We start from the raw sequence: 24,562 nt of genomic DNA on the forward strand, positions 1-24,562 counted from the left end.
AGAAGAGTTCCTTAGAAGACTGAACACAAATTCAGCTCTTTCAGCCCACTCTTCATCTATGTATATACATGGAAGTACCACTACACCTTCTAGTGCTCCAGTGATGTATGTAAATATTGTTGTTCCTGCTAGTTCAGTGGCAGTGCCACAAGTCTCTGTAGATAATTTTTGACATAATAATATATTTCCTTGTTCAGCCAAAAAAAAATATATGAAGAATCTCATGATGTGCCACTCACGCCAGGTAATTCGTCCTTGAGTGCTCGTCTGTTTTAATAATCAATGATGATAGAAAATCTGTTCAACTAATTAAATGTTCTTGTCCATCGTGCAGAAACTAGAGCTGTACATATATGAAAGCTTCAAACAGATCTAGAAAAGCACATTGAAAAAAAAGTGGCACCAACAGAAACAGGGTGGAAATTCATTAGAAAAGACCAGCTTATAATGTTGATTATTCAAAGACATATCCCTCTTTTACATTCTCAAGGACTAAAAATCATAAATTACAACAGTTTTTTATCGGTACATTCTCAGGAGAAGAATCGCTGTTTAGTTCTTCAACACCTCCATGTTCATTTACAATGCCAGAAATCACTATAAGAAACTCTGTCCATCATATATTTATAGGCATCTGGTGGAACAGTATGATACAACTCAATGCTCCTGTATTCCATCAGATGTTTTTCTGCCCCTAATCCAGTCTTCTCAGAAGATACTCAACTTGAACATCCTTTGTCAATGGCATGATCCAGTCCCCATACAATTCAGCAACTAGGGATGGTTTGATTTTGTACACGGGATCTCCTACATGTTCGGGTCCATTGTTCAGTTCCTGTCCATAAGTTTTCGTTTTCATTTCTACTCTATTTTTTATAGCCTCTTCAACTGTAGGGTAGGTTAGTAAATCCATCAAACCGTCTCGGTCCTGCGGAATGATAGCCATCACAAAATATCAATTATAAGTGCTCTTGCCTATCTTTAACACGAATTCACAAAGCACAGAAATTAAGCAATAAAATTGGACTTATCAGGAAATGGATTACCTGTGCTTTTATAGCAGCCTTATAGACATCTGGTGAAGCTCGAAATTTTGCTTCGGCAACAAATTTTCCGTAATGAATTCTCTTTGACAAGGCCTGCGTATAATTTGAATGTCAATTTCAGCATATTAGATATGTCGCTACATGACAGCTCCTAAATTCACTAGCGTTGATGTAATTTGAATGTCAGTTTCAGACTAATGAAGGCAAAAGCAGTCTAGAGGGCACAAATCAGAGAAACAAAAATTTCCAAAATCATTTAATTAGCTGTTATCCTTCCCAACAATAGATCGTACGAAATCCTATACATATCTAATTACCTCAGTTATCATATAATACCAGCTGATACTCCTGCACAGTAGGCACGCTGTTCGTCAATGATTCTTCTTGTTCAAATTAATTTTCTCCCCAGCTCAAACATTTTGCAGTGTTCGGTCTGGACCAGCTTTCGTGCACCTCAACTAATTTCATGGAATACCTACCATCTCCCACCACTAGTATCTGCCTGAGCTTTGATGCATAGAGTCACCCATATAGATACTAGTGGGATGCAAGAAGCAAATGAAATAGTCAAGGTACGCACATACTGGCCATGAGGACAGGGCAAACGTATATCTAGGCTTCTAAGTTCAAACTATGTAAATGCACAGATTTCTCAGAGAAAATAGCTGTGGCAGTTCACTAGTAACAAGAATTGTCGAATAAAATAGGAACTCAAGTGAAACACAGTGTCAAGGGGAGGAAAGATAAGCTGGTCCTCAGGAAAACTATAATCAAATGTGACATGATTTTGAGAAGTTGTTACAAAGGGATGGATTAGATTCTTCTTAAGGTATCACCACAGACACACATTTTCAAAGCCTTGAGTTCATTTTCTTCACAAAATGGTTCCCAGTGTCGTAATGATGTTGGCAGTCCAGAGAGAAGATTCGACAGAGCCTTAAAAGGCAACTTCAAGGAGCCAACTAACAAATAACAAGAGTTGTGTTAATGTTTTTGTTCTAAAGAAAGGACTTGAAAAGGCAAAATTTTTGACACTGCGTAAGGGACAGCATGGAATTGCAAATCTATAATATGCCAATAAGAAGAGCTACGAAAAAGCAATATAAGTTCTAGTGCCTAATCTCAAGCTAATTCTGGACAGATAGAACTTAAAGAAACAAATACCTGCAAGCAAATGGTATCACATACTGCTGTAGATCCAGAATTACCATCATTGCCTTCCTTCACTAATCTTGGGAGAAGTTTCTTGAAGTACATTTCCCATATTGTGACATTGATATTTATTGAATCAGCAGCTGAGTGCAGAACCTTTACAGATAAATTAAAAGGTTTACTCATGAGTGGATGACCTAAATAAGACTGGATATTTTGATAAATTATAGGGAAATACTACACAACTCATCATCCTATGACTGAAGCAGAAAATCCAAGCTCAATGTATACATCCTTTCAATGGACAGGACCCAACACCAAACTTACATAGAGGACAGATAAATCATTCATTTCTTGGTCTGTACACTTTGGACACAGTTAGGGAAGAAATTTCCCTAGCTTATCGCAGCATATATTTAGCATCCAGCGCATCATTCTAGAAAATCAATGTCTGATGATTATGATTACAATATCGAAAATAGAGACGTGTATATGAGTTATTAAATTTCTTAGGTTATTCAGGGTCTAAATGGATTATCAAGGTATTGACCAATGCATGTTAATATTCAAAACGAGAGCAAATCACAATGCAATCGATATTTCACCTTTGGATACTGCATGGGTGGCAACATTGGCTCAGGTAATGTTTTTGGGAAGAACGGGTGCTCATCAGGGCTTGTATATCTTCCAACCTGTAAAGCTATCCATCAGAAAAATATGCAAAGAAAAGATATATTTTATCCACACAAGCTTAGGATGAAAGTACCTTCGCATGAAGCTTTTCAGTTTCTTTGACAATATACTCAACCAAAGAGCCATGGAACCCGTCCATCACAAAAACATTAGGATCATATGTCTCCGCATTGAAACAGTACTGAGCTCTCTCCACAAGGCTGAATATTATGCTATCTTCTTGTCGAATTAAAGAGTTCCTTATACCATCGAGAGTGTAACTTTCTGTCTCATCTATTCTCTTCATTTCCCTAGGAAAAGAGCAAGACACATCAGAATACATGTTTTCCGAGTTGTAATTACGGCACTAAAGTATTTTAATATGAAGTTAGGTAATGCCCATCTTGTCCATCTCTTTAATATGAAGGTAAGTAATGCCTCCACACTGCAAATAGACACCTTTTAAAGATGTGCAAGACACAGTATGGTAGTCTCACTACACCTACTATTTAGTCTCTTTGTCCCAATTTATGAGACACCCCTTCTTTTCCTTTTCAATTTGTCTTAAAAAGAATGACATATGTCCGTACTTTTAAAACAATTTACTTTTAAACTTCTCAGCTTAGTAGATGATTTTTAGTAACATAAATATCTATGGAAATGTTACATATGCCAAAAGTTTCAACAATCTTTCTTTCTTAAATTTCATACAGAGTCCAACACCATCATATAATTGAGAATGAGGGAATAATACACTTTTTGTCACATTAGATTCCAACTCTATTTCTTGGACATTCCATAATTCAAAAGAACTTAGGGATCAGAAAGTTGAACTCCATTTAGATGTCCAATAAATTTAAGTTCCCCAACATGTGCACAAAGGACCCCAAAACTTAGACATACAAGTTTAGACTATGTCTACAGAGTACCATGTACCTTCCAAATTAACACACACAATAAAAAAGGAAGATTAGGTGAAGGGTAAACTGGATTCAAAAGTTTGACCTTTTTTTCTTGCATTGCTAATTGTTAATGCCATTCAATTTAATAGGAACTGACACACAGACACAAGAATAACAGTGCAACTCTAACTTAAATTGGGGAAAAGGAAGTCAAAGTCCCAATTCAGTAGCATTAAAGTATTATCCTGATCCAACATAGCCATACAACATAGTTTTTTTTAGAGCAAAGATAGTCTCACAGTAACTTCGTAAAAAAAAAAAAAACAGAACTCAAAACTGGAAAATCCAGCAAAAAATCAAAAGCCATTAACTAAAAATAAAAAATTCATTGTGCCATTAACCCAAACGCATGCAGAGCCTTATAAAGATTGAATTTTTCAAGAAACATAGTCCTTCATAAAAAAAATTTAAATTTGAAGAGTAAAGATTGTATCTTTTTTACCCAAGAGAAGCTGAAAAGGCTTGAATGGGTCGAATGCCATGCTTAATGGTACCTGAATTTGATAAGTGAAACTTAAGAAACTTTTGATGGGGTAAAAGGGTATTGTTTCTTTTATAGTTCGTAATAAGAGGGGTTGTTATGGGAGTAGATGAAAGTCTTAACAATTGAGCTTCCATTAGAAACAGAGAAAGAGAAGAAGAAGAAGAAGAAGAAATGGAGAATCTTTGGGTGCGTAACAAAAATGCATTTGAATAGATGGGTTTTGGAGTTAGGTGAGTTTTCTCCGCCCCGTGTAGTCCACTTGGTGGGTGGGGTGTTAGGTATCTGATGCGATATCCTCCTACTACCTAGTCTTTCTCTATATATATATATTTGAATTTTAATTTTACAAATAAAATATATTTTTTTAAAAGAATATTTGATAAAATATTATATTTGTCTTTAATTTATGTGATTAATTTCATTTGTCAGTTGTCATCTACGATAAATAATTGATCTCTAAATTATTAAAGCATTTTATTAAAGGCCAAATAAGTATTCTAAAATTATATTATTTACTATTAAATATAAAAGTATGTCCTTTTTTTTTTCTGGAGAACTTACTAATTAAAAGTGAATCATATAAATAAAAATAGAAAGAAATAGAAAGAGTAATGAGGATTCTGTGTATTAAGAAATTAACTAATTTTATATCTATTCATTTTTATTTAATGTTTTCTTGAGTTAATTTCTCAATAAATAATGAATATGTTAGATTTCAAAAATTAAAATATATTTAGATGACTATTTAAATTTTTGAGTTTATTTTCGGAGCTATTTTTTTTCACCAATTAATCTGAAATTTTAAAAATAAATTATTAAAGCTCTAACTTTCGAGATTAATTTTTTTTTCTCCATATATTATTTTTAATTTGTTTGTTAAAATTTCTTTTTGAAAATAAGCTTTTATAGAATAAGGAATGGAGAGTTAAAATATATATATTATTAAAACTAATTAATTAGTCTATTAAAAATATATTAGGAAGAATATAATAATTTATTCATTAATTTTATTAAATGATAAAGTATTGTGAATCAACTATTTGTAGAAGAGAATGTCATATAAATAGGAATGGATGGACTACTATATTATTCTTTGATTTTATAAATTTAATGTTTTGACTTTATAAAATTTAAAGTTTTTGAAAAATGTGTGAGATGATAAATAATACTTTCTTCGATTCATTTTATATGTTATCTCTTTCTATAAATAGTTAGTCCATAATATTTATCATTTCATAAAATCAATGTATAAATTTTACGATATTGTTTCTTTTTTATTCTTGTGAGTTATTATTCTTGAAAATATATATTTGACCAACTTAGAAAAGTTAAGTAAATCATTGATGTTTATTGGTTAAATGAATTTATATTCATTAATTGAAAGCTTGAGTTCCAGAAAAAGTAAATAAGGGTAGAAAGATAAAATTACATTATTTTTTAGTGCAAGTGTAAAGTAAAAAGATGACATATAAAATGGGACAAAAAGAGTATTTAATAACAAAGATAAAATAGATAGAAATAATAAATTATCTCTTAATTTTATAAATTAAACAACTATTTTTCATATAATTAACAACTATTAATGAGCAAAAAATAATAATTAATAGGTATTTGTGTGACTATTTGAACCATTAAATTTGTCACTTATACTATGTAATAAACTGGAACAGAGGAGTAATATTTCACTACGTTGAGTCATTAAGTTTGTCACTTATACTATATTTCTAATTTGCTTAACAAGTTGAAATTTTAAAAAATTATTTCCGATCTTAGATGGAAGAATTAGAAAACATAAATTGAAAAATCTTTTGATTTCTGAGATCAAAATTTTAATTATATAGATATTTTTATGAAAAATTTCTGATTATTGAGATCAGAATCTTAATGATATATATTGCTTTTATGAAGAATTTTTTATTATTGAGATCAGAATTTCAATTATATAGATTATTTTTATAAAAAAAAAACTTCTGATTACTGAGATCAAAATTTTAATTAGATAGATTTCTTTCATAAAGAACTTTTAATTATTGAGATCAGAATTTTAACTATAAAGATATTGCTTTTATGAAAAAATTTTATTATTAAGATAATTTTTTTAATTATATAGATTCCTTTTATGAAGATCAACTTGCAACCTTTGGGAGTGGTGCTTTTGGTTCTCAGTGCGCGTATTCTTTTTTTTTTTTTTTTTTGTAATCTAATCAAAATTAGTAATAAATAACCTCACCTTTTTTTATTTTTCAGAAAAAGAAGTGAAGACTTATTTAAATAAATAAAAAGGATTCTTTTTATGTTTTCCCCCTCTGAAAATAATGTGACGCTTTTTATATATAAATAAAATAAAAAGATGTTAATGCAAACTTTTCAGTTGGCAATTCGTAATTGGCCAATCCAATCTTTAAATAGGTCAATGGTGGGTTTCTCAGTGGAAAAGACTTTAAAAATAAAAAATAAAAAAATTGAACATTTTGAATTCAAATATTTCCAAAGGAAATTTCAATGGCTCAATTAATAGACCACTTAATAAAATTCTTAACAAAAATTAAAAAAAATAAAGGGACTACATATATTTTTACTTTATCGGTGAGGCAGTCGATTTCTCATTTGGCATCTGCCCCAAATTTGATAGTGTATAAAAATAATGTAAAATGTAGTGTATTAATAATGTTTATATTAGTTATAATGATTTTTTTATGTAACATTTGATTTGATGTACTAAAAATATTATGCATTACATAATTTTTTTAGTTTACAGAAAATGATGTAAAACAAGTTTTTGAGGGCAATAGTACTTTTAATAATATTAATACATGTATTAGTGATCATTGCATTAATAATGCATAAAAATAAATGATATTAATAATATACTTTTTAATACACGATAGAGTTGTATTATTAATACAGACATCAATTATGAATATATTAAAAAGATATACCAAACAAAATATTAAAAATATATTAAATTAGTACAATATTGTTTTTTTAGTATACTTTATCACAAGAACCCTTAATTTTTTCCAATTTGATATAGATATTCAAAAGCTGGCATAGTCAAATTTAACTTTTGTCCAGTTTGTACGTTGTAGCCTAATATTCAAATGCTGACATTAAATTGAGATATTTAAATCTTTTTAGTCAAAGTTAGTAGCCTATAAATATATTTCATTTTCCTCCTAAAATGTATACATATCTTATTCTAATATATGTTACACGTGAAGTTGATGATAAATGTTAATTTAATTAAATGAGTTCTTTTTTTTTAATTATTTTTTTCTAGGAAATTTTCTTTTATAAACTAGTAGATGATAAATATTTTATATTTTAAAATTTTTACTACGATTTATTTATTTATATATTCTTTTGGCTTTGAAATGTATGGTTCTTTTTATATGATAGGATTATTATATCAACAATTTTTTTAAATGTTAGAATATATACTTTTAAAAATTAGAGAAGTTTGTAATTGACAATTAGATTTAAAAAAAATGTAAGCTCAGACCTTAATTGATTATGAATTAGGTGATATGCAAAGTTTTGAACTAATTTGAAAAATTATTTAAATTTGTAAGCATTAATACATAAAGTTTTCGTCTATTAATCCAGTATATCTTGGCTAAACTTGTAACGAGGTTATATCATATTTCTATTATTATTTAATTTCTCACTTTTTTCTTAGATATTTTTGTCTCTTTCTAATATCGTCTCTTTTTAAGAGTCAAGTGATATGAATTTCGATCAAAATAAAATTAATTATATTTTCTGCTCATATATTGATAAATGATACATGAGTAAAATTGTAATTTATAATTATTTTCATATAACTTTTGAATATTTAAATTTTAATTTTAAAATATCAAATTAATTAATCTTATTTAATTTTGAAAAATAGACAAATTGACTTTCGAGAGGTATCACTACTTCATACTCTCTCTGTCCCTAATTACTTGTCCACTTTTCCTTTAATAGTTATCTCTAATTACTTGTTCATTTTGATAAATTAAAAAATATATAATTTTTTTAACCTATTATATCTTCAATTAGATAACTAATTACTTTGAAAAAAATGTAGAACTTTTCATCCATTTCATAATTAGTAAGGTCAAAATGATAAATTTTGTGTCATTAACTATTTTTTAATAGATGTGTTAATTTAAAAATGAACAAGTAATTAAAAACATAAGGATAAGGAGTAATAAATTGCTAATAATTGAATAAAGAAAAAAAAAAGCTATCCCAAAAATTTGATCTTGTAATAAATTTTTTTGTAGTAGATAACCTTTTAAGTTTTACTTGTCCATTTCCACTTATATTTCTTGGTTCTTTTATATATTTAGTTTCTTTTCTTTTCATTATTTTATTCTTAATAACGGAAAGTTTAGGAAAACAAATATTTCATACTATCCTAATGAAAGAAACAAACCTACTAGGCTACTACTATTGGAATCACATACAAAAATATTGTGTTTTAAAATGATTTTTTTTATATTTTTATCTTTAAAGAAGATATAATAATAAAAAAAATATGTTTATGTAACTCTAATTTTATCATCAAAATTATATAATAAAGTTTCATGAATATTTTTAATTATCTTTTATGCATAAACATGAAAATTTTTATCATCTTTGTTTGAAAAAAATATGTATTTTTTTTAAACAAAATAACTAATTCACATTGCGTAGCTCAAATATATTTTTTAGTTGTGTATAACTAAACAAACTTTTTTGGATATACAAATGACTGTATACATTATATTTACATGACAGAGATAATTTACATATTATGAGAATGTTGGTTAAATAAGATTGCTACTCGGATAGTTTAGTAATAATCCTTGTAGACACGTTAAGATAATTGTACTCAAGCTTCTAATTGTACGTGCTAAATATGCTTTTAACATTCAATGATCACTAGAAAAATCATGTTATTTTTTTTTCCGAGGAATTTTCATAAATAAACATTGTAATAAATTTAATTATGATTCATAATTATAGTTTGCATATTTATGAATTATAATCATAATTTAAATTATTTTATTTATATAATTTACAAATAAATTTGTTAATTTAATTATTTTTTGTATAAATTTAAAATAACAAATTTATACAAACACAATAATCAGAACTTTAAACTGTTATACAAATCATATTATATAAATTTTGAATTATATAAAGTAACTTTAATAAGAGTCATAGTATTATTACATGATTACGGAATAACTTGTTCGTGATAAGTTTCTCCTTAGATATTTATCGCAAATAAAACCTTATCCCCGACAGTTTCTGATGAACATTCGTTTAGAGTTGAGCTAAAATCTTTACTCATTCGACTATTTTTCTTCAAAAATTGCCATTTGTAAGATGCAGATGCCAACACCAATCCGAGCTCCTACATGGGTTTCAAGGCGAAGATACTTCGAGCAGAAACTATGGGACTTAGATAAATGCAGAGACATTAACCAGCTGAAGCAAATGCAGGCATTGGTATACAAATCCAATCTTGAACAAGACCCTTTCATTGCTCCAAAGTTAATTGCTGCTTTCTCTAATTGTAGACAAATGGGTTCTGTTTTGAAGATTTTTGATCAAGTGCGTGACCCTAATGTGCATTTGTATAATGCGTTGATAAGAGCTCATATCTACAACTTTCAACCATCTCAAGCTTTTGATACTTTCTTTGATATGCAGTCTTCTGGTATTTTTCCTGATAATTTTACCTTTTCGTTTCTTCTAAAGGGTTGTTCGGGGAAGTGTTGGTTGAGTGTTGTGAGTATGATTCATACCCATGTTGTGAAATGGGGTTTCGAGGATGATATATATGTGCCCAATTCGTTGATTGATGCTTATTCCAAGTGTGGGTTAGTTGGTGTACGAATTGCAGGTCAGTTGTTTTGGGGAATGAAGGAGAGAGATGTTGTTTCTTGGAATTCCATGATTAGTGCGTTGCTCAAAGTGGGGGATTTGAGTGAAGCGCGGAAGCTGTTCGATGAAATGCCTCAAAGAGATAGGGTTAGTTGGAATACTATGTTAGATGGATATACCAAGGCTGAGCAAATGAGTGTGGCATTTGAGTTGTTTAAAACTATGCCACAGAGGGATGTCGTCTCTTGGTCCACCATGGTCTCGGGTTATTGCAAAGCTGGGGATTTGGAGATGGCTCGGATGTTATTTGATAAGATGCCTTCCAAGAATTTGGTTTCTTGGACAATAATGATATCAGGGTATGCTGAAAAGGGTCTTATAAATGAGGCAATTCTGTTGTTCATGCAAATGGAGGAGACAGGTTTGAGACTTGATGTTGCGGCTTTTGTTAGCATTCTAGCTGCCTGTGCAGAGTCGGGAATGCTTAGTTTGGGTAAAAAAGTGCATGATTCCGTTGAAAGGAGTATGTACAAGTGTAATACTTTGGTTTGTAATGCGTTGATTGATATGTATGCCAAGTGTGGATGTTTGCATAAGGCTTATAAAGTCTTTAACGGGCTGAAAAAAAGAGACTTGGTATCTTGGAATGCTATGATACATGGGTTGGCTATGCATGGACGTGGAAAGAAGGCACTTGAGCTCTTCATTAGGATGAAGCAAGAAGGATTTGTGCCTGATAAAGTGACATTAGTTGGTATATTGTGTGCGTGCAATCATACTGGTTTGGTGGACGAGGGAATACTTTTTTTCTATTCCATGGAGAAAGATTATGGGGTAAAACCTGAAGTAGAACATTATGGCTGTCTTATTGATCTTTTAGGCCGTGGTGGCTATGTTAGAGAAGCTTTTGAACTTGCACGAAAGATGCCGCTTGAACCTAACATTAAAATTTGGGGCTCCCTTTTAGGGGCTTGCAGGATGCATAAAGATGTTGAACTTGCAGATGACGTGCGTAGCCTCCTAGTTAAATTAGAGCCTAAAAATGCTGGAAAACTTTCTGCATTGTCGAACATTTATGCTTCAGCAGGAGACTGGGATAATGTTGCCAACATAAGGTTGATGATGAAGAACATTGGCAGGCCAAATCAATCTGGTGGTAGCTTGTTACTATTGAATGATGAATACCGTGAATTCACCGTGATGGATAAATCTCACGTCAAATCAGACAAGATTTATCAGATGATTGACAGATTAGGTCAGCATCTTAAATTGCTTTCTCCTGTTCCAGCAGGTCTTTGCGATGAATGATAAGTTTCATGAACTGAGATATGTCTCTTACATCAGACCAGATATAATAGATTTATGCAGTTAATCAACACTTTCTTGTAAATAGTATTCCCAGATAAGTTAACTATTATGTAATGATACAAAGCTGCAATGATAAGTATGATTCCTGGGATCAATTTCTCTCGAAGCAGCAATGACACTTGAAATAAAGGCGAAATTTGTTGTACGTCCTTCTCTCCTACTACACATTCCTGCTCAAATCAAGACACTAGTGAAGAACACTTCTCATGGTCCATGTTTGTACATATCCATAACTCAGAGGAACATGCATTTTACATAATGATAAGTTGGAAACAAGCAACTGTTATATCTCTAAGTTATTTAGGCCTCAACTTCTTAAAGTGCCTCTCTATCATCTCAAAGTAGTGGTAAAGTACACTCTACCTTCTCCAGAACCAATGTAGAGCGATTTTACTGGGTACGTCGTTGTTGTTGTTTTACCTTCTTGATAGTTAAATCTGTTGGATGTCTTCTCTACGTTCTAGATGTGCAATACCAGGGAAAATTTACAGTGGTGAAAAGGATTAAATTTCCTATTGAAGCAGTGACAATTATGGTTGACATATATGGTTCAGAAATGGAACACGATACACTTCCCCAGCATTAATCCTCTCATTTAACTATTTTCTCATAGAAACTATGCTATTAGCTCCTGGCTAAAATAGACTTTAGAACTGAGCGCCTACCAAATGGAGATTGGAGCTTTTTCTTTGAGCAGACTTTCCAGTACCAGGTGTATATGGTCGGGTTGGTTCGGCTTTTTCAAATATCAAATCAAGTCATTTGTATCGGATTTTTAAATCTATAAGCCAAAACAAATCAATAAAAATCAGGTTTTTCAACCTCGGGTTGTTTCAGATTTTTTCGAAGTTTTCGAGTTTTTCTGCTTAAGTATTCATACAAATATATAATTTACTTGTACTTGAAACAAATATTTTTTCAGTACTATCAAAATACAATTATCTAAGATGTTCTTAAGAATATAACACAAACAATGATGTGACCAATGACACTAAAATATCCAAATATAGTCGGGTTTGTTTTTCCAACACGGAATCAAGTTAAATCAACCACTACTCGAATTTTTTTCTCGATTTGACTCAATTTACGGTTTGATTTGATTTTCGGTTTGATTTTGTCAGTACGAGGAGTGTTGGGCTCTGGGAATAAATTTTTGGGCTCAAGGGCCCTAAAATTCAATGCTGATTTTGCAAATATTCCCTCTTAGGTCACCATTTAGATTTAGTACATAATCTTAAACATGTGCAAGTGTAGCCGTTGAGTAATTATCCTTTCGAACAACGTTACATTAGATCTACTTTTTGCTTATGTATTACTTAACCTTTCAGATAAAATATTAGACTTTTATCGTCTAATGCTTACACAATTTTATAATGAATCTGCTCATCGATCATGATTTTAATTTTTGAAACCTATATTATATCAAAGAAAAAACATAATATCTTGTCTTTTAAGTTTTCCTTTTAGAATGAAAATGTTAAAAGAGAAAACAAGAGTATGTAAAAGGAAACTATCAAAACAAGATTAAGCATAGCCTCATAGGTGGGGTGGTGGGTGTGTGAGCATGTTACTCATTGATTACTCAAAAGTGAAAATATAAATTAATTGAAAGAGTTTGATCAATTAGTAGTTGGTTCATTATTCATTCTTCTTAGGTTTCTACAGTTTGTTGGCCCATCACTATCTGAAAATGACTTCCCTCATCTTCCCCCATTTATCCTAACAAAACAAAAATTCAAGATCAATAAATATTTCTTTTTTCGTGGTCTAAAAACGTATCGTTGATATTTTTGTGACATGAAATCATATCTAGCAAAAAGAAAAGAGTATAACATAAACTGAAATACACGGAGTATTAGACACCAACAACTTTTCATTTAATGACAGTTGGCCATGTATATAATTATAGAGTAAATTCCCCCCAACAACTGTTTAATGAGGGGACCTTTGTCATTAGCAAATATTTTAGTTTAACATTTTTTGCTTCTTTTTTTTTTTTTTTTTTTTAATATAGGGATAAAGTTGGAAGTGGCTTGTGATCTTTAAGAATTAATTATTGATTTCATGTGCAAATTATTACCAAAAAGAGACTTGATTTAGCATAAAAGTTGGAATTTTGTGTTTGGCAAAGTAGAATCATATGTCAAACAAGCAGACATGGATCATGTTAACATACAGACAAATATATGAAGTTTCACTTGTTTTATATGTTGGAGTGAATATACATTACATTACATCACAATAATTGATAGGAGATCTGTATGAGAACTTAGTTAAATTATGGAGTAAAAGACAATGCATTTCAACAAACTCCGTTAAGGCCCTTTGGCTCAAAGACATTTGAATTATGTGATTGACGTTGGTTCAGAATTTAAAATTTATGAATTTTCAACACGTAGTAGAGTTTATCAAGTTTCTAGTTTATCACTAGATCAAAACAACACACTTTGTTTATGAATTTCTAACTCGTGTATATTTACTAGATTTCTCATTTATTATATACTCCATTACACATACATATTTTTAACAAAAAGAAGTTATATTCTAAACCTTCACCTTAGGTGTGGGTTCAGATTCATATCATCATTAAATAATACTTTTTTGATAAAAATGACGAGAAGATTTGATATATATATTTTTAAATAGATGGTCATAAAATTTAATAAATATCTAAATTACGTGAAAATTTAAATGACTTAGCGTTTCTATTCATCTACTTGTTTTTCACTTACCAAGTGGCTTACTATTATTTTCTGGATGAACTAATTTAAATGGACAAAATAGACTTAAAGTTTCAACACAAGAAAAACTTTTGAAATCTTTAAAATGTTTGAATAATCAGCAAAAATGTAATTTTAATGGAGAAAAACGAAACAAACTACGTGTAGGGACCGTATTATACCATAAATAAATCAACTTTACCAATTTTCTAAAAATATAAAATCCTAATTAACAGCGTGGACTTTTTCTTTGCTTACTTTTAAGTTCCAACTAAAATTTATTTTTTATTACAACTTTTTTCTCTATGCTATTTTAACAAACTAAAATAATACCATGCTGAAAATGATATATATTCTCCACTAATGGACCATCTATAATATTTAATTCATCGTTGGTAGGTTAATTTATCCATTAGATCGCCTTTATATATATATATATATATATATATATATATATATATATATATATATATATATATGAATGTACGGTGGCGTAGTTAAAATTTTTATTAGGGATGTCCAGAAATTATACACAGATATATTTTTTTTGGCTGAATGAGTGCATAGAAATTTTAAAAATTAAACTACGTAATATAAAAGAATTTTTTTTGAAAAAAATATATGTTATATACATGAAAAATTTGAACAAAAAGAGGAAAAAGATGAAAGGCGCTTAATTTGAAAAATTTAACTACATAATATCCATGAATTTTTGAATGCTTACGTAATATACATGAAAAAATTTGAAAAAAAAAAAGAGAAAATAATTTGAACTAAAATTTTTAAAAATTAAACTATCCAATATACAAGCTCTTTTTTTTTTTTTGAAAAAAAAAAGTATGTTAATACATGAAAAGTTTGAAAAAAAAGGAAAAAGATGAAGCTAGCGTTTGACCATAGATTTCCAAATATTCTTGGCAAATATTATTTGAGTGAAAATTTGGGTGGAATTTCACCATGTGTTTGGCCATAAAATTTGGGAAATATATTTCACCTTTTTAGAAAAATATGATTTATACACACAAGTTTTAAAAACTATCAAAACTAACTAAAAGTTTGTATTACAAGTCAATTGAATGTTAGTTACAACAATAACAAATAATGTCCATGACACTGAAGTAATGTGGTAATTTGGAGTGAGTGCAACAAGAATTATTCCATACGTCGTGAAGTAGATAAAGTACATGACTTTGTCACCTAAAGCCAATTTTTAATAATTTTCATCAACAATCATATCATTATTTAATATTCACTAAATATTTCATCACTATTTTGGTGTTCATGTAAAAAATGATGTAATACAACGCAAGCAAATACTAGAGAGAGTGTTTTTGTAAAAGATAAAAGATTGGGGTAAAATTTTAATTTTTAAAATATCCCAAATAATGATATTTGGCCCAAATACTAGAAAAAACTAGTATTTGGAAATTTGGGATATTTGCCAAAAATATTTGCCAAATAATGACAAATTGTATGGACAAACATTATTTGCCAAATTTTTCCCAAATATTATTTGGAAAATTTATGGCCAAACGGGCCCGAAAGGTGTCCTAGAAATTTTAAAAATCTAACTACTTAATATACATGAAAGTTTTTGAAAAAAAAAACGTTACATACATGAAAAATTTTGGAAAAAAAAAAAGAGGCTTAAAGTTGTTGTTAGCAGATTTGAAATCACAAACTCGTAAAAGTTTGGCTCTTTTAAGACACCTTAAACCATTAAGCTACAACACCTTATTATGTTAAGCGTGTCCAAAATACATTATTTAACCATTTTATATAATATTTTACTTGTATATACGATATAATTTTCCAACGAAGAGTGTCCAACGTAACTACCCCATGAACGTATTATTTTAACTTTTTCAAAGAAGCAGAGAGAAATTATAATTTTACTTAAATTTTGATTTAAATTTTTTATATTTATAATTAACTTAATATAACTAATTAAAATATCTGTTATTTTCAAAAGTTAATAAACTCAGAATTTCGTATTTTTTTCCCAGATAACCTTACGTGAGAAATTACTCATATGTTTTGGTGAAAAAGACGTATATTATCATAATGAATTTTAAATCATTTTATTCACTTGGTATTTGACTAAGTTTATTAAAATTCACAACTACTTCGTCCATTCAATTTATATCTCTGTCAAGTTTAATAAATAGATAAATTAATTTACGCAACAATAATTAAAGTAAGCAAATACTCCTCAACACTAGAATGGTAAAGAAAGCAGCATACCAACATATAAATATGACACAAGCACAAACAAAAATAGAATTGAGTCAAATATATTAAAAACTAAATTAGTATTATTTTATTAAATATAAAATAGTTTTTGCAGTATGTAGCACTTGTGCTCAACAGAATGAGTTTGAGAAATATGAGGTCTTATATTTAAAATTCTAACAGAATTTTTTTTTTCTCTATTCTAATTATGATGAATAATAAATATCAAATTTAATCTGAATATGTATAAATGGACTAGAATATCAAGATTATTCTTTTAAAAAATGAGACAAGGAGTGCATTTTTAAAATTTGAATTGGTCAAGATTTTGTTCAATTTTTAGTAAATTTTTGGAAAAAATATTATTAATTGAGATGAGACTCACGCTTAGGAATTGAGAATGCAGATTGCGCAAAAATTATGTATTTATTGTAATTTGAAAAATTTTGTGAGATAATAAGATATTCTTAAAGTTAAGATGTTTTTTTTGAAAATTGAGATAAATAATTTAAATTATAATAACGTAATTATCGTTATTTAGAGATAAAAATAAATATAAATATTTTCAATCCACTCTCTAGGTAAGTATTAGTTAAAATTTTAACAATTGCGGTCATAAAAGTTATATCTAGTATTAGCTAGCGTTTGGTCATAAATTTTCAAATATTCTTGGTAAATATTATTTGGGTGAAATTTCACCATCTGTTTGACCATAGTATTTGAGAAATATATTTCACTTTTCTAAAAAAATATGATTTATATCCATAATAGTGTCCATGACATTAAAGCAATGTGATAATTTTGAGTGAGTGCAACAAGCATCATTTCGTAGATCGTGAAGTAGACAAAACACATGACTTTATTATCTTGAGCCGATTATTCATCATTTTCATCAATAATCATATTATCATTTCACATTCACTGAATATTTCATCACAACTTTGAAATTAATGCAAAAAATTATGTAATATTATGTAACAATGTTTTTTAAAATTTGGGGTGAACTTTCAATTTTTAAAAGATCTCAAATACTGAGATTTGACCCAAATACTAAAAAAAATTAGCATTTAAAAATTTGAGATATTTACCAAAAATATTTGTTAAATAATGATAAAGTATATGGACAAACATTATTTGCCAAATTTTTTCCTAAATATTATTGGGGAAATCTACGACCAGACCGAACGGGCCCTAAGATAGGAGATTAGAGTTGAGATATTCTCTCACGCGCCAGAATAGGAGAGGTCAGCTAAACATTATCTTTCTAGTGAATGTTGACGTACATTTTGTACTTTCCCGTCAGAGAAAACACCATTCCTGCGCGTGATTATTAATTTTAGATACGATTTTTGTATTGTTTTCTTTTCGTTATCTAATTATTTATTTATTTTTGAATTAACATAATTATTGAAAAAAATAATAATTGACACAATAAATTTATTATTTATTTCTATTTATTATATAGTAGATAAATTAAATTTTTTTTAATTTTTTTATATTTTTCAAAATAATAAATTAAAAATATGATTATTAAAAAATTCTTTTTTCTTAATTTATTAAAATAAATAAATAATTAAAAACAACTAAAAATGAACAAAGTAATTTTAAGACAAAGGAAGAATAGAAAATGAGGTCACCAATTAGGAAGCTGTTGAGCATTTTAATACCCTCTCCCATTCTTCTAAACTTACAAACACCATCCTACTATTTTTTTTAAAGTTAGATTATCTAGCCATGTGACATATAAATCTATTTTTATTCCAGAAAAATAAATAAAATTACGTGAATCGAATCATGAAGGTATGCTTGACATCTGGTTAAAATCACTCGAGAAAAGTAAATCATAACAATAATAACATATTCAATATAATTTGATTGACAGAATTTAGGAAAACTAGAATACACATAAATAAAAGATAGATATGTTATTTTAAATAAATCCTCACATAAAATGTGATTTATATAACTATCGTCTCTCTACAATAATAGTTGTTAATTATCATCTCTGCTAACTTTTAAAATTGTCATTGTTTCGTTCTTAGAATCAAATTATAAAAACTTTGACTAACATTTTATATTATATTTGTTTATTACATCGATATGCAAAAAATTACAATTTATACAATATCAGTCAATTTGATAGAGATAATTTTACCATACCACCTTATTAAATATACATCATTTAAATATTAAAAATGAATATTACAATATAGTACTTATTAATTGTATAAATTGAACAAATATTATTATATTTTACAAAATAATAAATGGTAGACAAGTAAATAGGAAGGAAGGGTGTAGTTAATTTACTTTTATGTTGCATCAAATCATTTTAAATGATAATTATAGTTATGAGTACTGGTTTATTAATTAGTTGAAAAATAAAAGCAAATTACTTGAGATAAAAATAAATAAATAAAAAGTAGTTGTCAATAATAATAAAATTAAATTATGTGGTACCCAATAAGCAGGAGAGAAGGAAGAGAGAATCTAGAAAATGTGCTACAAATACCTATGTCTTTCAGTTCCTCAAAAGCCCAGAAAAATAAAATCTGTCAAATATTTTTATTTTATTCAATTAGATACTACTTTGTTGTTATATAACTATCAAAAGATAGCCAATTGGGTAAAAGAAATGATTGAAAGTATAAGAGAATAACAAAGAGACCACATGTTGACATTTTTGAAGTCATTGCTTTTTCCAAAGACTTCATTTTTTTTCTCTCTCTACACTAAGAGAGAGAAATAGAGAGATCTTAATCTTATCTGGGATCTCTCTAGCTTCTTTTGATTGATCACACCACAAGGTACTTTTTTTTTAAATTTTTTTTTAAAATTATATGGTTGAATTCTTGATTGTGGATATGATGTTTTTGTTTTTAAGGTTTTGTTAAGTGACAAAACAAAGGTTGTTGCTTTTCTTGTTTTGGGTTTGTGTGGTTTTATTATAAGGGAATTCTTATGCTTGTTTGTTCTTCTCAGACTCAAGATTGAATTTCAAGTTGTTAAGAGGAGGAGAGATATAAGAGATTTTTTTTTTTTTTTGAGGTAATTTATTAATTTCACTTTACTAATTTATTTTATGCTGTTTACTTGTTTTTCAAGTTTGTGTCTCTGTTTTGTTTTTGATCTTTATGTTTTGATTACTTGAAGGAAGATAATTGGAAATTGGACCAGAGGTTTTTTTACGGATATTTCATAGTACCTTTGTTGGGTAAAGTTGAAAGAAGGGATTTTTATTTTATTTTTCATGAAAAAATAAGGAATTAATTCATAGATTGCATTACATTAAATTCCAAAATTTGACTTGAAAATTGAGTAATTTTATTGTTATTTACTGTATTTTTTAGGTTGCTAAAGTAGAATAACTATAGACATTTGTTTAGAAGGTAATCATCTTGTTGCATTAGGTAGAAACAAGAGCAATATAATGCCAACAAAATCGACGAATTTGCTCACTTCTCTGTTTAGCCTTCCCATTTTTTTTTTGAACATGAGACGTTTGAAAACTATGATATACTTGTTAAGCCATCAAATGAAAGCAGGATTTGATATGTAGATGTTTGTTATAACTTCTGTGAATATTGAACCTCACTGGCAATTTGACAGGGCGTATCGTGCCTGGCCTCCATTACGATTGTATATTTGTATGTCCAAAAATGTTGTATTTGGTGTGCAAAGAGAATAAGAGATAGCAGTTACGCATGAATGCATTGGATTGGTATGCTTGAACTTGTTTTGTAAGACGAAAAAAGTTATGCCTGTGGCTCAAAAGTAGAAGTACAATGCAAGGTCAACGGAAGCACTTCCAGTGATCTGAAGACATATGTTTTAATATTGGAATTTCCTTTTCATTGGCATAGCCAGAAGATTTCTTAGCATCGTGGATCTTACTAGAATTTTCAAGCGATTACTCTGGCTTGTTGAGCTGAAGTAGAGTGGATTGACTGTCTTTTTTACTGAGCTTGCAACTGTTATAGTCCCTCTAAAAAATTTGCAAGATTGTAATAGTCTGATTTAGAGTCTGTTAAGTCTTATTCGTGGTGTTTGATCTTTTTGCTGTCTGGTTTGCAGTTTCTTAGTCTTTTTTTCTCTCTGTTTTATTGTTTTACTGGCTTAATCATTTCTACCCCTTGTATGATTGCAGGAATGGGTACTAAAGTACAATGTAAGACGTACTTGCCAGGATTTTGCTCCATGAGTGATCTAAATAACAACGGAACTAATACCCCATGGCTCTTAGATCATGAAAATAAATCAAGGAAAAGAAGTCAGTGCACTGATTCAATTTTGTCGTCCCAACCAATTGATGGATATTCGGGATGTGACAAGGAAAAAGTGAGGCAGACAATTTTGGGGCAGGAAACAATTTTTAGGCATCAGGTATAGTGACTTTTAACTATTTCCCACTCAAATAGTTGCATTTCTATGGAGGGCTAATATAAAGAGATCGTAGTTTTAACATTTATGTGCTTTTGCTGTGGTTTACACGTACAGATCCAAGAACTCCACCGGCTTTATAGAAGACAAAGAGATCTCATGAATGAACATCAAAGGAAAGAAATGCTGAACAGTCAAATGAAGATATTCCAGTCTAGTCCCTCATTGTCTCATTTTCCTTCATTGGATTCTATAGCTGGCCAGCTATCAACGAAAGATGCTTCCAAGTACAAATCATCCTTTGATTTTATGGAGAACGATAGTAGGTCCATTCATTTCTCCCCTCAAATCACAAACAATTCAAGGGAATGTGAACCTCACCAGCCTGGTAGCAGTTTGTTCCAGAGAAAAATGTTCAACTCTAGATATGTAGTTGAAGAGTGCACGAATAACGAAGAAGAACAAACTACTATGAAACAATTGGGATTAGCCGGCATTCAAGGGAACCCTGTTGAGGGAATTTATCCGATCCCCCGAAGAAGAGACGTGAAGACACCTAGAGCTTTAGAATTTCATTCTGATGCTGATCTCGACAGAACCAATTCCTCAAAAAGGACTGATGAATTGGCTGACTTGAATAAACCTTTACCACTTGAAGAAGATCCTCCTTTGGTTCCGGATATCAATATAAGCAACATTCCTTGCCTCGAGGATGGCAGCTCTGATGGGGTGAAGTTCTCTCCTAAGTCACTCAAGGAAAGGATTGGTGGAATTTGCCTCAACCACCCGCCTTGCAGGAATGAAGAAGAGCAGTTAACTTTTAAATTTAATGCTGGTAAGAATGTTTTCATGATGTAAACCTGTCTTGTTACTTTTAAACTGTATCGGTAGGCAGTTACTTTTCATATGTTTCATTAGAATGGAGGATAAGCCGATAAGGAAGAACTTTTAGCTAGTATCCGATGCCACTTCCAAATCGACTTTCTTGACTTAGAGTGGATTCCCATATGTCGTGTCCTTTCTATATAGGGATATTAAGGGAAGACTAAATATATGTCAGCAACCTTTCTGGTGCACCACTTTAGTTCTAGTTGTAACTTTTTATTGCTGAGTATTTGTTAAATGAGTTGCAGTACAAATGTTTAGATGGACTAACAGAAGTAGGAGCGGAAAAGGCCACCGTTATAGTCACAGAAAGATCTCTTGTTGTGTACCACCTCTTCATTTGATATACTGCATCCCGGTTTTCTTTCATGTGTAGACAGCCATTGAGGATAATGCATATTATTCTAGTAAGCAGGTCTCTATTATTGAAAAACTCTCAATTTTGCACAATACTCTCTACTGTTGTTTGGACCTACCTCCTTATTTATTCTTTCCAATTTTCATATTTTCCACTTTTATAAAGTAGAGGTCATGATGCAACAATTACACATGCCTTGCATGCTGTATTTTATATTAATGTTTTGCTACTAACTCTCGTTTTGATCTCATCTTCTGTTACAGAGCAAAAGCAACTAGATAACAGATCTTCTGGAAGACTTGAAACTGCTGAAAATTTACCTAAAGCCTTTCAGTCATCACAAGGTCATGAAATTTTCAAGCACTCTCTCATTAAGGAAACCAAGAATGAGCACCAGAAGAAAAGGACAATTTTTGGCGTTGAAATTCATGCAGAAAATCAAATACAATCTGCCGGCTTTTCCCATGTGCAAACGTCTACTCATAAATCTCAACCACCTCCTCAGAGTTATACTGAACTTCTACGAAACGTTGAGGTCTATCAAGGCAATATGCATATGGGAAGTGATGTCAGATCACATTCAAGTTCAAAGAATGTACTTCCAGACCAAAATGTACTTTGTAAAAGATCTCAGCCAAGTGCTAAAGATTGGACAAAAACTTTCAATTGTGTGAATGACATGGATTGTAAATCTGCTGGATTAAAGAATGCGAGAGATACTTCCGGTGTATCTCAAACTGAAGTGGCTGGAAAAACACATGTATCTGGAGATTCTCAAAGGAAGCAGGAAAACCCCAGGGAAACGTTGCCTTGGTTAGTCGGGAAATCACGGGAAAGTGTAGAGCAGACCAAAGGGAAGGGAAGTTGTTATCACTTAAATCTGGACTCCTTGCAGAATTACTCCCAGCAGTTTTTCAGAAGAGAAGACACAGCAGTCAACTCCTCTCAATTTATAGATCAGAGACGGGGAACCTTGTCATCGATATCCACCAAAGATTCTGAGTGCCAGAAAGTTGAAGTTAGTGACAGCACTAAAATAAGGACAATTTTTGGTGTTCCAATTTTCAGTGCCTCCAAGGACTTGCATGCAGCCCGTTCTCTCGCAAAGGCCACTTTTCCTGATATTGACGGTGTTACTGCTACAATCATTTCACGGGATGAGACTGTTTGTACAAAGAAGGTGAAAGCTAAGGATTTTGTTCAAGACAAAGGACTCAATTTTTGCACTTCTGGTTTAAGGTATCAGATTGATTTGAACTTGTCTTTAGATGAAGAAGAGGCACCCTCCGCTTCCCCTCTTCCTCAGGCTGTGGTGAGGATTGCAACCACTGAGATAGACTTAGAGGCTCCAGCAGTTCTTGAATCTGAAGAAGAATGTGGGAATTCTAAAATTACATTAGAAGAATCTGATAAGTTGAGTGAAGAAGCCATGAGGGTTGCTGCAGAGTCTATAATTTCCATCTCAGCATCTAGTCTTGTTAATGGAGATACGAATGATGTGTTGCAAACTGAACCTAGTGACTGCCTCAAATGGTTTGCTGATTTGGTCTCCTCCCACTCTAGTGGCCAAGAATGCATTACTAGAAAGATCAGCTCAGGTACAGTGTCCGAGTTTGATGAGGAATCCATTCCCGATGGCTTTGATCATTTCGAGTTTATGACACTCAAGCTGGAAGATTTGAAGGAAGAAGAGTATTCCTATAAAATGCCGACAATGGAGAGCCATGATGACGAAGAAACGGGGGCCACTACCTTACCCAAACGGCCTCGAAGAGGGCAAGCAAGAAGGGGCAGGCAACGGAGAGATTTCCAGAGGGACGTTCTTCCTGGTCTTATTTCCCTGTCGAGGTATGAGGTGAACAAGGATATTCTGGCATTTGAAGAGCTGTTTAAAGCTAGTGGATCCTCTTGGCAGTCTAGCTTATCACATAGGAAAACCGGTAAGAGTGGCAGGGGAAGGCGTCGTTTAACAAATGCTGATCCTTCCCCAACAATTCCTGCTGATTGCACACCTCCGGTAAACCAGCCTTGTTCTAGTGAGCTGGGGCTCGAGGAAAAAAGTCTAACCGGGTGGGGAAAGAGAACGAGACGCTTGCCAAGGCAGAGATATCTAAACCATAATCTTACTCTTCCTCTGAAGCAATGTTGATATGTAGGTTGTACTCACATCACGAGTTTGAACCTTGCTGCAGACGGAAAAAAAGACTTGGTAGAGGGGCGAGTCTATTATCCATCGGGGGTATAAGAGCACCAAGGTTTCTTGCAGCTTCTCTCTTAAGGGATCTCATGACCATTAGAGCTTATTTTGTACATTTCTGTGTAAAACTTAAAATGTCACACACACTCATTCGATACACTATTGTAAGAGTTTATTAATAATGCTATATTATTTTTCTACCTTAATAGAAATCAATCTAATTGGAAATGAAATGGCTGGTGTA

At 30.7% G+C, this 24,562-nt stretch overlaps 3 protein-coding genes across 5 annotated transcripts; 2 read left to right on the top strand and 1 right to left on the bottom strand.

Moving 5' to 3' along the window:
- Window positions 1-385: 385 nt before the first annotated feature.
- Window positions 386-4,609, bottom strand: LOC101243843 (chorismate mutase 1, chloroplastic). The gene is made up of 6 exons (XM_004232144.5): window positions 4,275-4,609; window positions 2,965-3,181; window positions 2,804-2,890; window positions 2,211-2,354; window positions 1,047-1,139; window positions 386-928 (listed from the first exon to the last, which is right to left on the bottom strand). Exons 1-6 carry the CDS (start codon window positions 4,448-4,450, stop codon window positions 695-697), a joined length of 951 nt encoding a protein of 316 aa, XP_004232192.1. The 5' UTR covers window positions 4,451-4,609; the 3' UTR covers window positions 386-694.
- Window positions 4,610-9,517: 4,908 nt separating this feature from the next.
- On the top strand, window positions 9,518-11,691 carry LOC101268821 (pentatricopeptide repeat-containing protein At3g29230). Its single transcript, XM_004232143.5, has one exon. It carries the CDS (start codon window positions 9,678-9,680, stop codon window positions 11,484-11,486), a length of 1,809 nt encoding a protein of 602 aa, XP_004232191.1. The 5' UTR covers window positions 9,518-9,677; the 3' UTR covers window positions 11,487-11,691.
- A 7,253-nt stretch (window positions 11,692-18,944) lies between these two features.
- On the top strand, window positions 18,945-24,530 carry LOC101268532 (uncharacterized). 3 transcript variants are annotated; one of them, XM_004232142.5, is made up of 5 exons: window positions 18,945-19,305; window positions 19,481-19,546; window positions 20,646-20,881; window positions 20,996-21,713; window positions 22,385-24,530. In XM_004232142.5, exons 3-5 carry the CDS (start codon window positions 20,648-20,650, stop codon window positions 24,268-24,270), a joined length of 2,838 nt encoding a protein of 945 aa, XP_004232190.1. In that variant the 5' UTR covers window positions 18,945-19,305; window positions 19,481-19,546; window positions 20,646-20,647; the 3' UTR covers window positions 24,271-24,530. The 3 variants fall into 3 exon arrangements, with proteins under 3 accessions (XP_004232190.1, XP_010316233.1, XP_069150015.1); XM_010317931.4 differs by lacking the exon at window positions 19,481-19,546; XM_069293914.1 differs by lacking the exons at window positions 18,945-19,305; window positions 19,481-19,546 and adding an exon at window positions 20,113-20,219.
- The last annotated feature ends 32 nt before the right edge of the window (window positions 24,531-24,562 follow it).

This window comes from Solanum lycopersicum, chromosome 2 (assembly GCF_036512215.1).
Source record: "Solanum lycopersicum chromosome 2, SLM_r2.1".
NCBI classification, from domain to species: domain Eukaryota; kingdom Viridiplantae; phylum Streptophyta; class Magnoliopsida; order Solanales; family Solanaceae; genus Solanum; species Solanum lycopersicum.

Bases quoted from the DNA above. Each gene is read 5' to 3' on its own strand.
- LOC101243843 (XM_004232144.5), bottom strand. From the start codon at position 4,450: ATGGAAGCTCAATTGTTAAGACTTTCATCTACTCCCATAACAACCCCT. The intron at 3,182-4,274 runs GTAAAAAAGATA...CTCTTTTCCTAG, and splicing joins GCCTTTTCAGCTTCTCTTGG to GGAAATGAAGAGAATAGATG. The intron at 2,891-2,964 runs GTACTTTCATCC...ATAGCTTTACAG, and splicing joins CTGAAAAGCTTCATGCGAAG to GTTGGAAGATATACAAGCCC.
- LOC101268821 (XM_004232143.5), top strand. From the start codon at position 9,678: ATGCAGATGCCAACACCAATCCGAGCTCCTACATGGGTTTCAAGGCGA.
- LOC101268532 (XM_069293914.1), top strand. The intron at 20,882-20,995 runs GTATAGTGACTT...TTACACGTACAG, and splicing joins AAACAATTTTTAGGCATCAG to ATCCAAGAACTCCACCGGCT. The intron at 21,714-22,384 runs GTAAGAATGTTT...CTTCTGTTACAG, and splicing joins AACTTTTAAATTTAATGCTG to AGCAAAAGCAACTAGATAAC.